Source organism: Leuciscus leuciscus, assembly GCF_965113295.1.
Source record: "Leuciscus leuciscus genome assembly, chromosome: 2".
Lineage (NCBI taxonomy): Eukaryota > Metazoa > Chordata > Actinopteri > Cypriniformes > Leuciscidae > Leuciscus > Leuciscus leuciscus.
The window spans coordinates 22,447,925-22,467,899 of NC_138726.1; the positions used below are offsets into that span (position 1 = coordinate 22,447,925).

The window sequence follows — 19,975 nt, forward strand, 5'->3', positions numbered from 1 at the left end:
GTCAGAATATAAAATAAGAGCCAGCAGATAAGTGCAGTCCTGAAGCTTGTTAACACCAGCAGGACATTCTACAGAAGACTATTTCTGCCAGTCTCTCCTCATCTCTCTGTGAAATGCATTAAATATGAGCTCCTGCATGAACAGCTCAATTAGATGGCTTGGGGGAAGAAAAAAAATAAAGAGTGATATAAAAGTTTGTGCATGCATTTTTCGGGGAACTTTTTGCATGCAGCTCACATCAGGTGTTATAAGAGCTTAAGAGCTTAGAGAATAGAAGTGTATTTGTTGCTAAGTGTGTTTAGTGTAAACACCTTCAAGCATGAAAATGTATAGATACACACAGAAGATGAGAGTACAAATGCAGTGAGCTGTGAATAAGCCAGTTTATTTGTTGGTTAGTGTGTTTAGAAGTACATATGTTTCTAGTTCAAGGAATTCTGGTAAAGTCAGCATGAAATTAATCTATTTTCTAAACGCATGTTACTGGTCACATTGTGAACAATTTCATACATGCAATGCTTCATTAAAAATATTATGTAAAAATCTCAACATATGTCAGATATCACCAATCATTTAGTCTGCTTAAACCCACGCCCGCAAGATCGCTATCAGATCTTTCTCTTTTTTTTTTTTTATGCAATAGCCACATCTCAAAATCTAATCAACAATCAAAAAATAGAACCAACATTTTAGTAATGCATTATATGCAGAAAAGATCTGTCGCTACTTCTGTTTCATTGCAACTCCATTAGAATAATTACATTATTCAAGTTAATTATCTTTTATTCCAAAACGTTTCCTTTAGAACTGTTTGCGGAATGAAATATAATTCTTATTGCATTTCTGACCCTCAGCAGTCTGTTTCCAATTGAGATTCCAATTCCAATACAGATTTCAATTTAATTAAACTGAATTTTATACCACTATAATTAACTACACACAAACAACCAGTCAGTAACTGCACAAGTCTCACAAAAGCATTGAGTGCACCAAGACACATTAACAGATATTGCTTCATTTTGAAACAAATATGAAAAACGTAAGAAACTTGTGATTCTGTAAGTGAATGACATCAATTTAGTAACCTCTCTGACTGATTCATAAGGGATTTTGATTCACTAAACACAACAACAGCTTATAATAGTCATTCGGCTGGAAATTAGACTACACTGGTCACGCTGCATGTCTTTGATTCACTTAAAAGAACTAGCTCATTAGAGTCATTTATTCATAATCGGATTACACTGGTCGTACTATACTGTATGTTTTGATTCACTAAAAAGATTTGGCTCATAAGAGTCAATGATTCGTGAATAGCACTACACTGCTCACTCAGTAGTGCAGTAAACACCATAGATATGTATACGTAGATCCCACATTCGACCACTCTAGAGACGTCAGTGTGCGGCACCTTAGAACGGTCAGCGTGTTGTCACTCACAGTAAGAATCAGTGATGCCACAACATTGCTCAGCTTCTGGTTGTGAAACCACTGAGATATAAATTCCCAAAGAAATGGGATAACATTTCATGGGTGAGAATGTGTTGGTTTGTGTTTTTAACTGTATTAACTCAATATTACATGTTTTTACCGTGGTACTTTTAATGATTTTACCTTTACTACGGTAACTTTTCAATGTTGTGTCAACTGATGCCTTCGTCTTGTTGTATTATGTTAGTTCAGCAGAATCATCTAGTGAAGTCTATTGCAGATATATATTCATACATGCGTCTAACTACAGTTGCTTAGTCAACTTGCTCTCGAATGTTGACGGACCGACTTATACTGTTTCAATATGGCGGACGTCATATGTGTAGCAGCCCAAAGATACAGACCCTAATGAGGAATCTATATACATATATAGATATATCTTTGGTAAACAGTGTCAGAAAAGTGTAGTGGTCATTTGAATTCGGAGCTCATTTAAAACCATTCCAGTATCAAATTTGAGCAAAAAAGCATTTCTTGGTCTAGGAAACTTTACATAAGAAGCACTCCAGTTATCTATGCCATGCAGGCCTATGTAGCATACATGAGTGTGTAATAAGTCTGTCCTAGATTCATGTGGGTTTATATTTACAGTATGTATGCTTAAGTAAATAAGACACACACATCGTTTAACGGAATGGAAATTGATTAAATGGGAATGGAAATGAAAATTTCTCCCTTAACAGCCTATCCTACATGTGTTTGTTTGAGTGCAGGTCATCTGCTTGCTCCGAGCCTTTAGGACAGGGTCCCTACAAAAGACCGGCATTTATAACACCAGCGGCCCGTCTGTTTTAGTGAGATCTGGCAGTCATTTGCGCAACACCCACTTTGCAGCACTCCACACAGCCTTAGGGAAGAGCAAGCAGAGAATGAGAAAGACTGCAGTATGGTGAAGAATGGTTTGTATTTCTCTGTAGGGAGTAGAGAGGTGAGATGTGAGAAGAGAATGATAGAATCGGGTTATCTCAGGCTTCTGTGTTATTTGATGAGCTGGTTTTATCTGTAATCCTTCCTTGAAGATTTATTCATGAATTTTGCTTGCTATAGTCAATCACCTCATGTTAATAGCTTTAAGCTGCAAAATTCATTGTCATCAAATAACTATTTGCATTTCAAATCTGCGAGCGGGAGAGAGACAGTGATATCAAGAGAGAAAGAAAGGGAGGACATGTTTTTGATCACATCAAAATCGGCGATCACCCTGACTCTAATTCAGACACATACACATCAGATAAGCGGGGCTTTAAACTGGATGTTCAAGCCAAATGTATGCAAATAGCTCATGTGCAGTAACATATCTTCATTCGAAGTCTAAATTACACAGTATGCCACATGTGGTGTGTTAACTGCATCTGTCAACAGAGCTTTTGTACTCCCCGTTCCTTTAAAATGTGCTAATTTATGTTTGAATCACATGCATTGCATAAAAAAAACCTGAAAGAAAGACCAAAAAAGAGCGAGAGATATCAACCAACAGCACAGACACTGAAAAATTCAAACTGCTGATGACAGCAAGCTGCCGGCTATTCTGTTGTTTATCCCTCGGTTTCTGCTGTTTATGAAAGGTTAAGTGCACTTAGCGTTTTATTTAGCGCGGGGCGTTTGGATGGACGCAGAGAGAGGTGTGAATCTACGGAGTGAAGGACGCAAAGGGAAGGGACAATGGGCCTTTTCTTTCAAACACAAAGAGATTCTGATACCACTGGCTTAATCTCAGAATTCAATCTTTTTGACCACAGACCACAAGACTGTCAGATGGAAATTTTATTGAAAATAAAATAAAGCTGTGTGAGAGCGAGGACAAATGACTTACAGTGCCCTTTAAAGTGCTTGCATTGCCAGCCGGCTGTAGCCATTTAGATTTCAGCCATGTCAACAACAGCAGCCAGAAGTAATAAATCAATTCAACAGTTCTGGCCATCAACAGCAGAGCACAACTCCACATGGTATACAGTGGGAGCCTCAGGCCTGTGTGCGTGCGATGCCACAAAATGTGTGTTTATTTTGCAACCAAGGGAACGTCCTTCACAGTACAGTGCTGACTGTCTCCTCACTGTTGTTTCCACCCCTACCAATGTTTACTCCTTTATTCATTCACGTCTTTCATCCTGTCCAGAAGACCCATTTCTTTTTTACTCTATCCTCACTCGATTTTTCAGTCTAGACCCATTTAATTTAGTTACAGGTTATAGAATGAACAGTTTTAAGATTTATGTCCACATGATCTTTTTAAATTGTTGTTGCTGCAATTTGTTAAAGTTCTGTAACAAAGTAAACTGTCCCCTAAGAATGCTTGAGAATTAACGATGCACTGTTGCTTGCTCAAAAGCTCACAAGACAAATGTACATAGTGTTTTAAATGATGCATTTCTGAACCACGGACAGTGACATAATTAAGACACGGAAACAGTTAAAAGGATGAAGCTCTCATTACAAAAAAATAGAGTCTTACAATGACATTATGGGGACCAGAGTTCAAATCTGTAATGATTATACTTAATTTTCAGAACTAAGACAACAGTTTTATGTTTTTTTTTGTTTTTTTTTAATACATTGATGCCAATGTCAGAATCCGCAATTGTGGTAAAATGGTACGGCCTGATTAGGTGGAAGTTATTCTCTATCTATTGTATTTTTTATTAATGTTTTGAAAAATATATAAATACACGCAATTAACGCAAATATCTAATCAGTCAATCACTTGGCAGCAACTCACTGCATTGATGCATAACCACTCGTTACAACCAAGGTATGCAGAAGAGCATCTCTGAATGCACGTCGAACCTTGAAGCAGATGGGCTACAGCAGCGAAAGACCACACCAGGTGCCATCCTGTCAGCTAAGTTTAGGAAACTGTGGCTACAATTCACACGGCTCACCAAAACTGGACAATAGAAGATTGGAAAGATGTTGCCTGGTCTGATGAGTCTTGATTTCTGCTGCAACATTCAGATGGTATAGGGTCTGAATTTGGCATAAACAACATGAAAGCAGCATGGATCCATCATGCCTTGTATCAACGGTTCAGGCTGCTGGTGGTGGTGTAATGGTGTATGGGATATTTTACTTTGGGCCCCTTAGTATCAATTGAGCATCGCTTAAACGCCGCAGCCTACCCGAGTATTGTTGCTGCATGTCCATCTCTTTATGACCACAGTGTACCCATCTTCTGATGGCTACGTCCAGCAGGATAACATGCCAAGTCACAAAGCTCAAATAATCTCAAACTGGTTTCTTGAACATGACAATGAGTTCACTAAACTCAAATGGCCTCCACAGTAACCAGATCTCAATCCAATAAAGAGCACATTTGGGATGTGGTGAAACTGGAGATTCCACCACATCATGAATGTGCAGGCATCAAATTTGAAGCAACTGTGTGATGCTATACATATACAAGTCAATATGAACCAAAATCTCTGAGATTGGTTTCCAGCACCTTGTTGAATCTACAGTATGTCATGAATTATGAATGCAGTTCTGAAGGCAAAAAGGGTCCGAACTTAGTACTAGCAAGGTGTACATATTTATATGCTACCCTTCAAATGTTTGGAGTCAGTAAGATTTTTTCAAAATAAATTAATGCTTTTACTCAACTGGGGTGCTAAAATGGATCAAATTTGACAGCACAAGCATATATTACAAAATACTTTTATTTCAAATAAATGCTGATCTTATGAGCTTTTTATTTATCAAAGAATCCAGGTTAAAAAAGAAAATCACAGTTTCCACAAAAAAATATTAAGCACAGCTGTTTTCAACATTGATAATAATAATAATAATAAAATGTTTATTGAGCACCAAATCCGAAGACTGGAATGGCTGCTGAAAAAATTAAGCTTTAGCGAATAAATCACTTTTTAATTATATTAAAATTGTAAACAGTTATTTTAATTGTAATAATATTTCACAGTATTTCCTTTTTACTAAATTTTTTATTAAATAAATGCAGCCTTGGTGAGCATAAGAAACTTCTCTGAAAAACATTAAAAAAATTAGCTGACTCCAAACATTTGAACGGCAGTGTATAAAATATATAAATAAATAAAATATATGGATTTGTCAGCCAGTCCTTTGGGAAAAGATCCAGAGCTTCCTCTGGCTAGTCGATCCCTACTGACATCCCAGTCTGGTGAGTAACAATGGAGAGATTATTTAGGCCTAATACATGTCTTTCCTTTTGCCAGCCGACAGAAAAGGCGGCAGACTTCCATTCTCAGTCATGTCAAAAACAGCATGTCTTTAGCCTGCAAGACCCCCAGGACACCGACCAACTTGTCAAGGTCCTAGAGCTTGCGAGGCTACTCAGGTGAGGGCTAATGAACGGCGTAGACTGAGGAGGACCTCAGCATGTCGTGCTATTCCTATTAGGATCAGACCCTCCTGAATTCCATCAGCTGTTACTGGCTCAGTAATAGATAAGAAAGTGAATGTAAAGTAAAGCTTTTTCCACAGACAAAAAAAAAAAAAACACACATGCTCAACCAGCACTCTCAGCAATGGAGACCTACCAAGAGGGCGAGTGTAATTTATTATCAAATTAGTACAACATTATCATAAATGGCCTATATTTCATGTCATGAAGGCCATAAGAATAAAGAAAGCTGCTGGTTGGGCTACAATCCAAAACAGAGACTGTAATGGAGCTAGAGAGCTTTACCAGAGCTCTATAGATCAATTCTACTGGCAAGGCAAGTGCATTAGTTGTGGGATTTTAGGGGTTTTGTGAGTAAAAAAAACCCTACTAAGACTGCCAACAATAGAGATTTTGAAATAATGGGGCCGCTACCTAAATCCAGGGTCATGAGTTCAACCTTGTCTTAGTGGATTATTCCATCCAGAAACAGGAATTCCTGAAATCATCAAAGCGATGTGGGACCAACAAACCTCTCTGCACAGGTGTATAAAAACTGGCACAGGACTATCAGCAGACTGATATATCACCCAATATTTAGACATTTTAAGAATACAATAACTGTGGTCTAAACCAGTCTTTGGCTGCTCTTACTTAAAATTCTCAGAGAAGACATTTTGAAAAATTTCTGTTTTATATACAATAAAAGTCAATGGGGTCCAGTGTGGTTTGATCATTCTTCAAAATATCTTTCTACAGAAGAAAGTCTGTCATGCAGGGTTGAAACAACATGAGGGTGACTAAACGATAATAGAATATTCATTTTTGGGAGGTCTATCCCTTTAATGATTGAAATCAATAACACAAAACACTGCAATTGGACAATTATATCTCTCTGTATTTCCCAGGGTGTGAGGATGAAAGCTAAAGCAGTCTTTAGGCTTTAGGATCAAAACGCAGCTTGATTGGTCACTATACATAAACAAGAACACAGGAAAACCAAAAAGGCAAATATGTACAAAACAAAGAACTGCATGGTAATAGTCTGTCATGCACAACCAAAATCCAAAACATGGACATTGTTAGAACAAGATTCGCCCCTGAAAGAGAGAAGAAACTGAGCTCACAAACATCAATCTATCACATTCCAAAGCTGTCATATGTGCCTATAGTTCTTATGAACCAGCAACAAAACCTGTTTACTATTTTATTTGATTTTTTTCAATTGTGTCTCACCTCTGCTTACAGAGTCTCACCTGTCTCCTAGATTTCTTTATTTTCTCTTTTTTTCTATCGAGTGGTGCCACTATCAAAAGTATTTCCTTTCACATCAGCGATCATGTGACCATCCAATAGAGCCCTTAAACACCTGTTTAACCTCTGTAGGAGCACAGTAGGCTATTAAACTTGCCAAACATACAAACCAAGTGTTGGTATACCTCCAAAGATGCTAAAATACAAGCACAGAATACTTAATTTGTAATCTGAGAACAGTAAAGACAAAAACTGGCTTTCTAATTTGAAACAATCAGAGGCTAACACAGGCCTATAACCTTGTGAAGATAATGAATTTAAACAGTGAAATCTTAATTGGGAAAACTTTCAGTAGTCGCACTACACATTTAATTAGCTTGTGTTGTTAGCTCACAGTATAAATGAGATCTTGCTTACTTTGAAGAATACAAGTACAACAAGTAATTACTGGGTCATTTAAGGTGGACAAATTTTCAGTTTTCAAAACTATCCAGACGAACACTTGGGGGTGGCCTGAAATCAGTATGAATGAAATACTGCCACCTGTTGTAAATGTATCTACATTACAAATTGTACAATAAAATGAAAGGGACTGAGAAGCAACAGCTTGCCAAGTTTCATCAAGCCAAAAAATAGAACAATAAACCCATCCTGTCTCCTGCACCTGCCCAATATTGATTTATCCTCTCTCCATCTTTATCTGTCATCTCTTGCTCTCTCTCTCGTCTGGATGGTCGCTCTTTCCCACTCTCTCTTCACCTTTTCCCAGCTACTGCCAGCATCACTAATATCATTTCAAAAACATACAAATTTGACTCCTACAGGGGCAAATGACTTATCAAAACTGACAGCATGTGGTTTATCAACAGATGGGAATTGCTGCTCACATACACACCTTGTAATCACTGGGTGGCGAGTCTATCTCTCCAAATCCGTAATCCTTCTGTCACTAAGTCTAAGGTCAGAGGAGATATCTAAAAAGTGTGTGTGTGTGTGTGTGTGTGTGTGTGTGTGTGTGTGTGTGTGTGTGTGTGTGTGTGTGTGTGTGTGTGTGTGTGTGTGTGTGTGTGTGTGTGTGTGTGTGTGTGTGTGTGTGTGTGTGTGTGTGTGTGTGTGTGTGTGTGTGTGTGTGTGTGTGTGTGTGTGTGTGTGCGCGCGCAAGCTTGTACTCAGTTTTGACAGAGCAGGCAGATCAACACAGATTAATCTCTACACTTTCCCAGCATGCACCAGGAGGGTTTCCCTCTCCTCTTTATTTTTTTTCCATTCCTGAAAACTGAAAAATGTCAGACTACTGATTTTCCATTGAAACGTTCTGACATCAAAACACTCAACTTGAGTGTCTAATTGCATTAGCCCAAATATCTCTACATCATGCTTAGCTCTGTCATTCTTTTCATTTTCATCCAGGCCATCTCAAAAGTCATGTGGTATTATGTTGCTTATTTTGTCGCTCTTTCGCAATACCTTCTGCATAGGGTTGTTACATCTGTATTCAACAAAAATGTTGTAGTTTTGGTCATCCATATATTTCTATTATCATTCTAAATATATATATTTATTATTGTCAATTGTTTTCTCATATAGTTGTTAATTTTTCCTCAGAGAGGCCCAAAAGTGTCAGACCACAATTAAATTATTTTAATTAATTTAAATTCAATTGAATATTTACTAAGCAAAATGCCAGATTTACAATGTGCCACTGTCCATAAATAATTGCACAAATGTAGCTATCAAATACAAGCTATCAAAATACAAACTTTGTTACTAATAATCAACAGATGAAAAAGAGATATAGAGAGAAGGTGAAAGAAAAATGATGTAGGCACTGGCAGTGCAACACATATCTCCATAATGACAGACAATCCTGAAACTTCACTACCAATAACTCACTGATTGCTTTAATCTCCATTTATCAGCCTCTGCTAAACACATTAATAAATAAAACCTACCTCTGTGACTGATTCTTTTGACAGAGCAGCATTTGTTTATCATTCACTACACACATACAGCACTGTAGTTGAGAGAAATCTGGGCCTGGGTGCACATCCCTTGAGGGTGTGTGTGAGCGTGTGACCAATGATAGTGAAATAAGAGAAGGTATTATAACCTTGAGTTGATTGACTCACACCGTATAGAGGAGAGTTCTTGAAGGGCATGGCAATATGTTGCTAAGAGAAATTTACAGTATGTGTGAAAGCTGTGGTCACACAGGTTGTATAATGTATGTCAATCATTTGATTTCAGTACTGTACCTGTTTGGCCAGGTTGACCGCGTCTGAGGTCAGTCTGTCTCTGAGGCGAGAGTCGAGCTGGGCAGCAGGAGCGATCTCTACCACTTTCTGATGTCTCCTCTGGATAGAGCAATCCCTCTCATACAGATGAATTACATTTCCATATTTATCACCTGTGAGTGAAAGCGAGAAGAATAAATATTGAGAGAAGGGACAGAGAGAGGTGCAAAGAGAACGTTTTAAGGTTTGTTCTTAAATGGGTTACTCCCACAATGCAGAATATTTCCATGACCCTATCATAATGTCTGAATAGTGTATAAAATATTTTCTTATTTTAAGATAATATATGAAGAGTTCAGATGCAAAAGCCTCTAAATGCCATCTGAAATGTTCTTCTAGAATGATCATTTTTATCAAGCTTGGATATTTAAGTTCAGTAATTTCACTTAAATGACAATTAATAGGTCATTTTCATTGTCATTTAAGTGAAATTACTGGACTTAAATATACAAGCTTGATAAAAATGATCATTCTAGAAGAACATTTCAGATGGCATTTAGAGGCTTTTGCATCTGAACTCTTCATATATATAATGAAAAACATTGTTGTTTTTTATCACAATTAAGTGAACATAAACATGACATTTTAATCAACAACTTTGGTTTGAGCCTGGGCCATAACCACCATAGACACTGAGAAGGAAAAGTCCCCTATAATGATTAGAAATGGCCAAATTGTCCCTTCTGCTATTTTGCACTCCACTATGCACCGCTCCACTCAGAAAGTTACATTTCTAGGCTGGTATGCCTCAGCGGCCTTACTGCTCATAGACGAATGTGAATTCCAACACAACACTTTAGTTTTAACGGTGGAAGAGAGCATGTAGATGTATGTGATGTAAGTAGCTAAACTTTTAGAATCTGACAACTATTTGAAAAATGTGAAGCATTTCAACTCAACTTTTTTACAAAATGTTGCTGTTTTCATTTGAAACTATGCTATCATTTACACAATTCATGTAATTCATAACTGAATATGACAAGGCAAGAAATGTAGACATACGAATAAGTGTGAATGTGTGCATAATATAAAATATTCTTTGCAAATAGTTAAAACTGATTACTTCATAATTAGACATAGAACTTATTTTATCGTATTACTTTTTCTTTATTCCCTTAAATCCCTTTTAATTATTGAATTATTGAATTCCTTCAAGTAAAAAGACAAATGCTCAATAAGCCTGGAAGTGACACCATTTTTTATGTGAATCCAACACAAACATGAACAGCATTTAACAACATAATCGTCTTTTAGTTGATACTCTGTTTTGTTGATACTATCCTTTCACTTTAAGTTAATTCCTTTTTCTAGTATCTCAGATAATTGTCTATTTATCTTTTGGTAATAATAATAATAATAATAATTCATATTGGAGGACAAGAAGACATAAAACCAGTTTATCTGACAGTGAGAGAAAGAGAGAGAAAGCGAGCATGTGGTTGGTGTTCCCTGGACACACACAGACCCATTCTCTGTTAACAAGCCCAATTCAATTCCAGCTGTATGCTATCGACTATGAGCTCTGTTCCAGACGAGCAAATCACGTCTAATGAGCCAAAATACTCAGCTATAATGGCTGAAATACACCAGAGAGAAGCTAATAGATCATAGTAAGCAAATATGTGCACATGGCCTAGGGACTTGCAAACAAATTCTTACATTATCCATCCCTCTCTGTTTCATTTGTCAACCCGAACATGCACAAACACAAAATGCACACCTGGATATATGTACTCACCAAGAATTTGTACTTCAATGTGTCGTGGTTTCTCGATGAACTTCTCAACAAACAGAGCACCATTCCCGAATGCCGCCAGAGCCTCTGAGTAGGCTCTCTGATAGTTCTCCTCTAGCTCCTGCCAATCAGTCAGTTTAATGGTAAAAAAATTAATTAAAAAAAAATTCATCATCATGAACATACCATTAAAAAATGTAGGGTCAGTAAGATGTTTTAATATTTTTGATAAAAGTCTCTTCTGCTCAGCAAGGCTGCATGTATTTGATTAAAAAGATAAAAAAAAATTGAAAAAAAATTGAAAAAAATAGAAAATAAATAGAAAATAAATAGAAAATAAATAGAAAATAAATTTTCAATTTTAATATATTTAAATATATATATATATATATATATATATTCTGGTGATGACAAAGCTGAATTTTCCGCATCATTACTCCAGTCTTCAGTGACAATTGATCCTTCAGAAATTATTCTAATATTATTTGGTGCATTTCTTATCATTATCAAAAATGAAAACAGTTGAAAAAGTTCAAAAGTGTTTTATAAATCTTTACGATCACTTTCGATCAATTTAATGCATCTTTGCTGAATAAAAGTTTTTTTTTTTTTTTTAGTTTTTTATTGACCCCAAAACTTTTGATATTTAACATGATATAACGTAATATAATTAAAGCCAGTCATAGTTTAAAATTTAAATAACCAAAGGGGTCAATTCAAGTACATGTCTGATAAAAAGGAGATTCTGAATAGTAGAGAATAGTTGAAATTTTTTTATGGAACAGAGACCACACACCCGCTAATGCCATTAGGTGAGCACTCGATTGTGTCCATAAAAGATTGAGCTTGATTTACCCTCATTTCTTTTCTGTGAAGTAGTTAAAGACATGAACTGATGTTTCTTTTTTTGATGTTCAGGAATCACGGTGCAAAAAGTAAAAAAAAAAAAAAAAAAAGACAAACAAAGCTTGTCGACTTGTCTCACAGAGCTTTGTAGAAGGAGGCAATAAACATTTTTCGCAGGTGACAATATAGGCAATAAAATATAGGCAATAAATACAGCAAATGAACTATGCAGAGCTATCAATGTCCGTGTGATATAGTTATACCCTGGAGTAGTAATTGTCACATGTGCATGTCCACATGTCAAGTGGAGAAATTGAAAGCAGTCGTAAAATAGGCAGTAGCCACTGACATAAAATAAACATTATAAGCTGTATAGACATGAGCAGAAAATAAGGCCCATTAACAGGTGTGATCGACATGGCTTAGTGGGCTAGCCTTGAAACACAGTTATCTGACAAAGAGGAATAGGGCACTACTGGCCATGATGTCAGGTTGTGTTTTTCAAATGGGAAAAAGTGATTTTGTGGATCTAGCGAGAATGTTTTTGAGCCCTAAAGTGAAAAAGTGATGTGTGCAATTTGTTCAATTTTAAATTACTTTCCACTCTTCCAGTTTAATTTGTCGAGGCAGCTATAAGTAATAAGTGTGAACGCTGTGGCGTTGTAGCACTCTGTATATTCAGATGGCTGGCCTGCTATCATCACAGTGACATACACACAGTGGTTTTCTGATTCCCTAGTCATTTATTTTTTACTCCTTCATGGGCCAGAAGCTTCACTGACCTCATAATCTCTGACCACCCTCATCCCACGGCCTCCTCCTCCATATGCAGCTTTAAAGATGATGGGAAAGTCATGTGTTTTGGCAAACTCATGAGCCTCTTGAAGAGATGAGATGGGAGCGTCTGTTCCGGGAACAACTGGAACACCTTCACACACACACACACATTTGCATAGCTATTTCAATAGGGCATCACATCACATCTGGTCTTGAAATACAATTCAGAGTCCTCTAAGTCTGAGACCAAGACAAGACTCCGGTCAAGTAAAAAAAATGGTCTTGAGACCAAGACTGGTCTCGAATACTATTACAACACTTCCAGCTACATCAGATTAAACCAGGAAGACCAGCTAACCACCTTTAAGTTGTTTTGTCAATCACAAATTTTGCAGAAATGAGGATACTGTACATCAATCTACAAACAACAAGTCTCTCACTGACTAGTTTATAAGTATATATGTTTTGTTGTACACTTAAGGCCTCATTTTTGGTCACATTTCATCATAAGTGAAGGACATGAAGGACGATTCATTTTTTATTTAAATAACTGTGAAGAATAAGCAAAATGCAGCATTATATTTGTTATGAGAGAGCATCCCCCGTATTTCCCAAAGAGACATGTTATATTTTATTTCTAATGACCACACACAGGAGTATTCACTTATTTAAGGTAATGAAAGAATAAATAGAATTCATATGTGTGAATTCTTGAGGGAGTCTGTTCTCCATTGAATAATTTATTGCATTCTCTATAAGTTTTATTATTTTTTTAAGAACAAGGACATGTAAAATAATGTCATGTTCATTGGGGTGTTCTTGTTACTACTAGAAACAAGGTTATATCATGCTGACTGACAGCCTTGACAGGTATTCATGTAAACACAGCTGGTTATTTCTGAAGTGAAAATGAACAGATGCGACAAAAAAGGATATGTGTCAAAAGATCAGATTTATGCCTTGCAGTGTTAAAGCAGCCATAGTGTCATAAAAGAAAACTCTCTCTCTTTCCATCATACCTGTAAATTGTTTATTATATGGATCCAGTTTGATTCAATTTGATTTGCTGAGCTATGAATTTAGTTTTACAGCACTGAAATGTTTTACTGTTTGTATCAGCCTGTTCAATTTCCGACCAGCAGTGCCAAATCCCCATTCTCAGTACGGAAGATAGGGCAGAACAGAATCGGTCTCCATCACTAACCTAACCAATAGTCCTTGGGTCTATAAGCTGTACCTTAACTTCCCTTCTGAGACTGCTGGTTGGAAACTGCTGTCATGGCTCCGCGGATGGATTAGTAGCGGGGGTTTTGCAGTGACTCTTTCTGCCAATTACATTGTTACACCAGTATAGGTGATGTCTTATGCCAGGGTCACACTAGACTTTGAGCACACAAAAATTCTTGCAAAATCTGATCAGATTTCAATCAGACATGCACAAAAATCGGATTTGGAATGAGTCTGAAAGTAGCTTTTGAGAGCAAGTTGACTGTTCAAGTTGACTTTAGCAGATGATTTTCACTGGAATTAGTTTATAATTTATGTTAGATAGTTCTGCATATGGATATTGCATATTGAGTTATAGCTACAGAAAAACACAAGCTTAGACATTGTCACCTGTGAAAGGGGATCCCATTTTAACTGGAATTTATAGCCTGGCGGTTATTACAACCATAGGCTGCACAGTGCTGTGGCATTTTCTATGAAAATGCATTGATTTGTTAGTATGAGTGATGAACAGCATGTTGATTATTCCAATATGGTGGACACATTGATGTGTCTAGAGCAACGGATGAGATATCTAAGTATACATGCTGTTTACCCCCCTCCCCTATGTAGAAAGATATCTCAGGGGTAGAGTTTATCAGGTACCTGCTTGTATAGCCAGGGCACGGGCTTCCACTTTATCCCCCATCTTGCGCACAACCTCTGGGGAAGGTCCAATGAATCTCACCCCGGCTTCGGCACAGGCTTGGGCAAAGTCTGCGCGCTCTGATAAAAAGCCATAACCAGGGTGGATCGCATCCACATTATTTTCCTGAGAGGGAGAGAAGCACAGGCAGAGAAATACACAGTGGATGAGAAATAGAAAGACAGAGAGAGAAATGAGAGCAGAATGAAAAAACATTAGCCAGGGATATGTATGTGGCACAGCAGTCAGGCCTAATTATTCTGATGCTGGAAAATACTAATTTCATTAAAATCCCAATCAGAGAGAATTTGAAAAGGCCCCATCTCTCTGTTGGCTGACTGTGTGCAACATGGTAATTGCATTGGAGAAAGACTAATTATTCTGAGGCCGTCTGCTGAGGTTAGAGACGATGATGTTGGCTGCTTGTTCAGTTTTAATATGGTGTGGTGTTGTGCGTGTGTACTGCTTTGTGTTTATGCATTATTAGTGTATTGTTGTGGCGACTAAGCTGCTGGTTTGAGAGATGAGCTGCCTGTGGCATAATGAGAGAGTTCGCCAAAGGATCTGAATCTGGCTGGCATCTCTGACACCGTTCCAAAAAACAGGAATGGATCTATTTGAGCACCATATAGAGAAGTGCTGATGTGAATACTAAGCACTAGAAGAGATGCACTTATTGCACACTGCAGGCAGGCCGTCATTCAGAGATTGACAGAGGAGGTGAATCACAGTCTGACAGATAGATATATCTAACCTTAGCCACTTTGATTATGTCAGGGATATGAAGATAGGCTGCAACGGGGGGCAGGCCTCTGCCGATGAGGTAAGCCTCATCTGCCTTCTGTCTATGCATCTGCCCCGTGTCCTGCTCTGAATATATTGCCACTGTCCGGATACCGAGTTCTGTGCATGCTCGAAACACACGGATGGCTATTTCACCTGAGTGAAGGGAGAAGAGAAACAATAGTAAAACAATTTATTTATTTTTTTACATGTAATTAAATTTGTGAAATGTAAACTGTGGTTAGTAGATAGCGTAGGTAGTTCCCCTGAAAATGAGCCTGCAGTTTCTCAAAGGACAAAACAACAAAAAGCACAATAGTAGTTAGTTTGTGTACTAGGCTATATCAGAGCATTTTAAATGAGAAAATTAAAAAAAAATTAAAAAAATGTAATTGAATTGAATTTAGGGGTGTGCGATATCGTCTACTAATTGTTGTTTTAACGATGTGCAAGCTTACATGTCAACACACATTGAGAGCAACACTTTCACTGCTGATGTAGCTAGTAGGCTAGAATGCCGAACTGACCCCAAAATTCAATATGGGAGAAAAATGCCCCCTGTGAGTTTTTGACTTTATTTCTATTGGGGCTGTCAAAGATAATGCGTTAATTTCTGCAATTAATACAGCATCCAACTCAAATTGGTGCTGGCGCAATGTCTGTAAAATGGCTCTCCATGTGCGAGACTGCGAGTAGACGCGCGCGCGCACACACACACACACACACATGAAACACACGCACGCACGCACAGAAAGACAACAGCTTGGCATATTTTATTGCGCTTACAAAATTGTCAGAATGCCTGTGAGCATAGATATCTATGCCTGTGAGTGAGTATCCTCATGTGTGTTAGATCCGCGTCACGTGAGTCAGGTCCATTGACTGTGGTCATGTCTTAAAGTAACAGCAGCCTAATATACTGCAGTCAGTAATTATTGTAAATCAACAAAAAAAGAAAGAAAAAAAAGAGAAAATCTCTAATATTAGGACAAATAGGTTGAGCTGAGAAAAAGGTTGGGGAATCCCTGCATTGCATAATATGAAATGTGAATTTGTACATTTTAATGTGTTTGAAAGATGAAAGCCTACCAAAGATATAGTAATACATGGTTAAATCGACTCTCTAAGTGAAAATTTAAACAATATTTAATGTGTTCGTCAGGAATTGATTAGATAAGCAAACTTGAGAAAACACTTAAAAAGTTAGATGATTTCTGTAAATCCAGTGATCAAATGCTGTGTGGCTCTCAGTTTTCAGTGATAGGTAGGCCTACATATGATCCACAAAACTGGAAGACCTTCTTAACGTATATAAGCAGTAGGCTATAGGATTTTTTTAAAATAGGTAAATGTAAAATATAAAAAAGAAATAGTAGAATCAATGAATTATGAATATGTCACTGTGAGAATAACATGTAATCATGAAATAAATAAAGAACTAACTCTAGTCTGATAGTATTTTAAAATAATCTCATTAATACTAGGGTTAGTTCGCCCAAAAATGAAATTTCTGTCATTGATTACTCTTTGGTAATTACTAATTACCCTCATGTCATTCCAAACCAGTAAGACCTTCATTCATCTTCAAAACACAGATGAAGATCTTTTTGATGAAATGCAACGTTATTACCACTTTCAAGGACCAGAAAGACATCAGTAAATGTGTGCAAAAAAAAAAAAAACATGGTCAGAAAGCCCTCAGATTTCATAAAAAATATCTTAATTTGTGTCCCGATGATGAACGAAGGTCATGGCTTTGGGACAACATGAGGGTGAGTAATTAATAACAGAAATGTAATTTTTGGGCGAACTAACCCTTTAATTTTTGTAATCTGATTATGCATATTACATGTGATCAGTTACTACCCAGCACTATACACTTTAAATATTTGGAGTATTGCATCTAAAAGTTAGACAACCTGCATTAGTATACAGGTCTGAAATGACAAGCAGGTGAATAAATAACACAAGGATGAGTAAATAATGACAAGAGGGTGAGTAAATAATAACAAGTAAATCATGTTTATATGTTGAAACTTAATTTAAAATGCAGCACTCCGGGCCTGTGTGTATTTAGACTTTCAGAGCACTAATCCAGGGATCAGACTCTCACTTTCACTTTTTTTTTCTGTTTGCAAAATATTTAATCTCAGGATTACCTCTGTTTGCCACCATGACCTTTTTGATTGGTCGATACTCCAGGCTTTGGGGAGACAAGTGGGCAGAACGACAAAACAAACCCACTCTCCTGATGAGCAGGATGCCCATCTTCCCCCTGGACCCTCCCAAATGCACGAGCATCCTAGAGAAATACAAGCAGAAAAGACAAAGATGAACAAATTGCTCCGGATCTAGTTATCCATCATAAATTAGTTTTAAAAATACAGACAGTGGAGGAGTAAAAATAAATTATCTATGTGAAACACTTCAGAATAGGCTCCTGATCTCTTACTGTTTTCACCAAAACAATAGTCCAGTTAAGTTTTATGAGCCGTGATGTATTTCAAAACTCTTTCGTTTTCCACTGGCTATGAATGCAGATGTATAACCTACTATCCATCTAGCTTACTTTATTGTTTTGAATCTCCTGTAAGGGACTGCTGCCATCTTGTGGTTGTAAAGTAAACAGTTTCTCCTTAAAAGCTACTTATGTATTTACCTAAAACAGATCACACTAGGTCCCATTTTTATAAATGAAAACATAAAGCTTCTCTTTTGTATTTAATAAATAAGACTGTAATTTTATCATTTACACTTTATATTACATTGAACCGAGGAAATGCACATGATAAAAATTGGGTCAGTTTACCTTGGCAAAGTCTGCAGTTTGCTATTTTCGCAATTACCAGTATTCAAAGTCTGGATGTTGGTGTATGCATGTGCTCTCAGATTATGTCTGTGTGATTATGCATTGACATGAGTGTTTGTTAAGTTTGACTGAGTATCTGAATTCATTATAGTGCTTTGAATGAAAATTAGACACAAACCATTAAAATGATCTCATCTCATGGCCACCCTCAATATATTACTTATATATTCAGAACAATTAAGAGTAAATATCCTGAGTGACAATTTACAGAGGGCCATCAGAAAGTTAAATTTTTCATCTACCTGTTTATACATATTTATACATCTCTGATTGGTCTAAGACAACTTCCAGTGTGTCTGTGCTAATGTATTTAGAGTGTGTTCCAGTGGGAAGCAAACTATGAATTACGCCCGGGTATGCTAACACTTATCTCGCTGTTACTCTATTCCTGTCTATGTCTCACCTACACCATCACAGATGGCAGACATAATGTGACCCTGGATCACAAAACCAGTCTTATGTTGCACGGGTATATTTGTGGCAATAGCCAACAAAACATTGTATGGGTCAAAATTATAGATTTTTCTTTTATGCCAAAAATCATTAGGATATTAAGTAAAGATCATGATCCATGAAGATATTTTGTAAATTTCCCACCTTAAATATATAAAACATTTATTTTTGTGAATGGATGCAGCACAATCGCCAATAGAAATTGACAACTTTAAAGGCGATTTTCTCAATATTTCGATTTTTCTGTACCCTCAGATTCCAGATTTTAAAATAGTTGTATCTCGGCTAAATATTGTCCTATCCTAACAAACCATACATCAATGGAAAGATTACGTATTCAGCTTTCAGATGATGTATAAATCTCAATTTAAAAAAATTACACATAAGACTGGTTTTGTGGTCCAGGGTCACAAATATTCAAACCCATTTTTGTATTCACCCACTTGTGTATGCAGTTTGAGCACACCAACCTTCAAATAGCATTGCATATTTTCATATTTACACATTTGCATTTTATTTGTTTGGCTCCAAGTACTAATAATGTAGGCTATGTATATATTTTACAATGTGTTCAAGGTCTATATTTTGAAATAAGAATGCATAGAAACTCAACTAAAAGTGGCTGGTATTTTCTATATTTGTACACTGTAGCTGCTTACTGTTCCAAAACAAAAGAGCCCACTTCAAAATCTCTATGATATTCTTGTGCCTGATATGGCTCGGTCTCTCCATAAGTATAAAGGATTTTTACACTCATTTTAGTCCTTGCTTGAAAATATATCACATATCACTTAGAACAGTTGCAGGCCTATACCTGGGGTGGGGGTGTTCAAATCTGTAAGTATGAGCAATAGACATATTAATACAAGCCTTGGAAAGCATCAGTAGATACATATTGATAGGTGAACTGCAGTCCATAGATACTGTATATGTTTGTAAATAAATAGGGAGCAACTCAGTGACTGGCTTTCACTGGTCACAGGTCAAAGACAGCAGTGATTGGCTAAAAGATTCAGTAGGTTAGTAGCTCATAAACCGAACAAACTTTGAACAAGAGTTCGTGGGTCATTAGTTGTTCCTTCATCAAGACTCCTGTGTCAACATGAACTTTGATCATGTGGGAAAATCCAATGAACAACCTCTGCTTTTTTTCTTTACTTTAGTGACACCAAGTGCTGTGAAATTAATTTAAACTCTTAAAAATAAA

General features: G+C 36.9%; 1 protein-coding gene across 1 annotated transcript in view; it reads right to left on the minus strand.

Moving 5' to 3' along the window:
- Positions 1–19,975, minus strand: part of pcxb (pyruvate carboxylase b) — a 253,081-nt gene that overhangs the window by 229,403 nt on the left and 3,703 nt on the right. Inside the window, exons 2-7 of the mRNA XM_082151665.1 lie at positions 17,606–17,748; positions 15,418–15,602; positions 14,624–14,789; positions 12,757–12,902; positions 11,132–11,249; positions 9,355–9,506 (exon numbers count right to left, since the gene is read on the minus strand). Coding sequence (XP_082007791.1) covers positions 9,355–9,506; positions 11,132–11,249; positions 12,757–12,902; positions 14,624–14,789; positions 15,418–15,602; positions 17,606–17,747 — 909 coding nt within the window. The 5' untranslated portion in view covers position 17,748. The remainder of the gene's footprint in view (positions 1–9,354; positions 9,507–11,131; positions 11,250–12,756; positions 12,903–14,623; positions 14,790–15,417; positions 15,603–17,605; positions 17,749–19,975) is intronic.